The following is a 2500-nucleotide window of genomic DNA, read 5'->3' as shown; positions in this document are numbered from 1 at the left end:
TACACCACATCATCGTCATCATCATCATTCCCATCATCGTCATCATGGCTTCGCGGTCACAGGTGGAGAACGGGGATGAAGGACAAGGGTGGGAGATGGGAGGAGGGGGGGGGGGGGGGGTTGACAGGCGGGGGTGGGGTGGGGACGTTAATGGGGAAAGAGGAGAGGGGGGATGGGTGTTGTGGGGGGAGGGGGGAGCCGGGAGCCAGTAGGCGGGAGGATGGCCCCAAAAAATAAAAATAAAAAATTAAAAAAAAAATAAAGAAAAAAAAAAAAAAACGAAAAAAAAGCGTCACTGCTACTACTTCTGCTGCTGCTAAACAACCACCACCACCACTACATGTGCGAGAGCGGCACGGTGTTAGTGCTGCCAGCGTCCGCGGCCTGCTGCGCCAGAGAGCTGGCGTACTGCGACTGCATGCGTTGGTGCTGGTGCTGGGCGGCCAGGAGTGCGGCGTGCGTCATGTCCTGGGAGCCCTCCGTGCCGGGCGGCAGGTACATGCTGATCATCTGCCGCAGGTCCGCCTCTGGGTAGCCCTTCCCGGCCCCCTGGTGCGCCGGCGTCAGTCCCCCGGGCCCCCCGCTGCCCTGCGGCGTGCCGCTCTCACGCTTGATGGAGGCGGCGGCGGCAACGGCTGCGGCCGAGCCCTGGGAGGAGTGCTGGCCGGGGGTCTGGCCCGGCATGGGCCCGTAGGGCGACATCTGCGCCATGGAGGCTGAGTAGGAGGAGCTGCCGTTCATGTAGGACCCCGTGGTCATCTGGCTCTGCATCTGCGGGGCCATGTAGCCGTACTGGCTCAGACCCATCTGGGCGCTGGCCATGTGCTGGTGGTAGGCGTTGGGGTCGGACATCATGTGGTGGTAGCCGTTCATGCCGTAGCCGTTCATGTGCGAGGGGTACATGGAGGCCGGGTCGCGCACGCCCTGCGCCATGGCCGGGGTCATGCCGGGGAGAGAGTACTTGTCCTTCTTCATCAGGGTCTTGGTCTTGCGGCGCGGTCGGTACTTGTAGTCTGGGTGTTCCTTCATGTGGATGGCTCTCAGCCGCTTGGCCTCGTCGATGAAAGGCCGCTTCTCCGCGTCCGTCAGCAGCTTCCACTCGGCGCCCAGCCGCTTGGAGATCTCCGAGTTGTGCATCTTGGGGTTCTCCTGCGCCATCTTGCGGCGCTGGCCCCGGGACCACACCATGAAGGCGTTCATGGGCCGCTTGACCCGGCTGGCGTCAAGGTTCTTGGCGTTGTTGTTGTTGCTGCTGCCTCCAGAGCCGTTGCCGCCCCCGCCCGCGCCCCCGCCGGCCCCTCCCCCGGCGCCTCCCCCGGCCGAGCCGTTGGGCGTGGTGCTGCCCGACAGGTCGCTGCCCGAGTGGGGGTGGTGCGGGGAGTGGCCCTGGCTCTGGGCCAGGGAGGAGGGGGGCAGGTGGTTGGCGGCGGAGGGGGGCGTGTGCTGCTGCTGGTGCTGGTGATGCTGCTGGGGGGTCATCTGCGGCTTGATGTCCGTGTCCATCATGCCCTTGGGCGACATCTTGCCCCCGTGGCTGTAGTGCAGCTCCTGGCTGTGCGCCTGCTTGCCGTACTCGTGCGCCTGCTTGCTGTACTCGTGCGCCTGCTTGCTGTACTCGTGCGCCTGCTTGCTGTAGTCCAGCGTGGGCTTGTAGTCCAGCGACTGCTTGTAGTCCAGCGGCGCCTTGTAGTCCAGGGACTTGTTGTAGTCCAGCGTCTGCTTGTAGTAGTCCATGGCCACGGGCGACCTCTGCTGCGACGTAACGAACTGGCGGGCGTAGCTGGGGTGGTAGTAGGACCCGTCCGGAGACAGGTTGGCGGCCGCCGTGGTCGTCGTGGTGGCGGTTGGGTGGGAGACTCTAGGGTGCTAAAATTGGAGAGAGGAGATCTGGAGAGGAGGCTGTTCACTTTCTACTGGCTGCTGCTGCTGCTGCTGCTGCTGCTGCTACCCGCCACTCCCTGGATCTCAGGAGCTCAGAGGTTGGTGGCCGACTGATTCCTTGGTTTCTTGTTCTGTGGGTGTGTGGGTAGAGCCAAACCTGGGGACAGGAAAAAAGAAAAGAAAAAAATGTTTAGAGTTTGTTTTGAGTGATGCTTTCTTTCTTTCTTTCTTCCGCTTCTGGTCGTGCACGATTCGCACTTACTCACTCACGCACGAACAGATACACACACACACACACACACACAAATATATATATATATATATATATATATATATATATATAGATAGATAGATAGATAGATAGATAGATAGATAGATAGATAGATACACACACACACATACACACACACACACTCACACCACACACAGACACAGACACACACACACACACACACACACACACGTGCTCACACACACACACACACGTACACTCTCTCTCTCTCTCTCTCTCTCTCTCTCTCTCTCTCTCTCTCTCTCTCTCACACACACACACACACACACACACACACACACACACACACACACACACACACACACACACACACACACACACACACAC

At 59.7% G+C, this 2500-nt stretch overlaps 1 protein-coding gene across 1 annotated transcript; it reads right to left on the bottom strand.

Moving 5' to 3' along the window:
- Positions 1-303: 303 nt before the first annotated feature.
- LOC143288912 (transcription factor Sox-3-A-like) lies at positions 304-1856 on the bottom strand. The gene has a single exon (XM_076597581.1). It carries the CDS (start codon positions 1732-1734, stop codon positions 337-339), a length of 1398 nt encoding a protein of 465 aa, XP_076453696.1. The 5' UTR covers positions 1735-1856; the 3' UTR covers positions 304-336.
- Positions 1857-2500: the final 644 nt, after the last annotated feature.

The sequence above is a fragment of the Babylonia areolata genome, chromosome 13 (assembly GCF_041734735.1).
Source record: "Babylonia areolata isolate BAREFJ2019XMU chromosome 13, ASM4173473v1, whole genome shotgun sequence".
Classification (NCBI taxonomy): Eukaryota; Metazoa; Mollusca; class Gastropoda; order Neogastropoda; family Buccinidae; genus Babylonia; species Babylonia areolata.
This window is presented reverse-complemented; position numbering and strand designations above follow the sequence as displayed.

Excerpts from the sequence above, each read along its gene's own strand:
- LOC143288912 (XM_076597581.1), bottom strand. The coding sequence starts at position 1,734 with ATGGACTACTACAAGCAGACGCTGGACTACAACAAGTCCCTGGACTAC.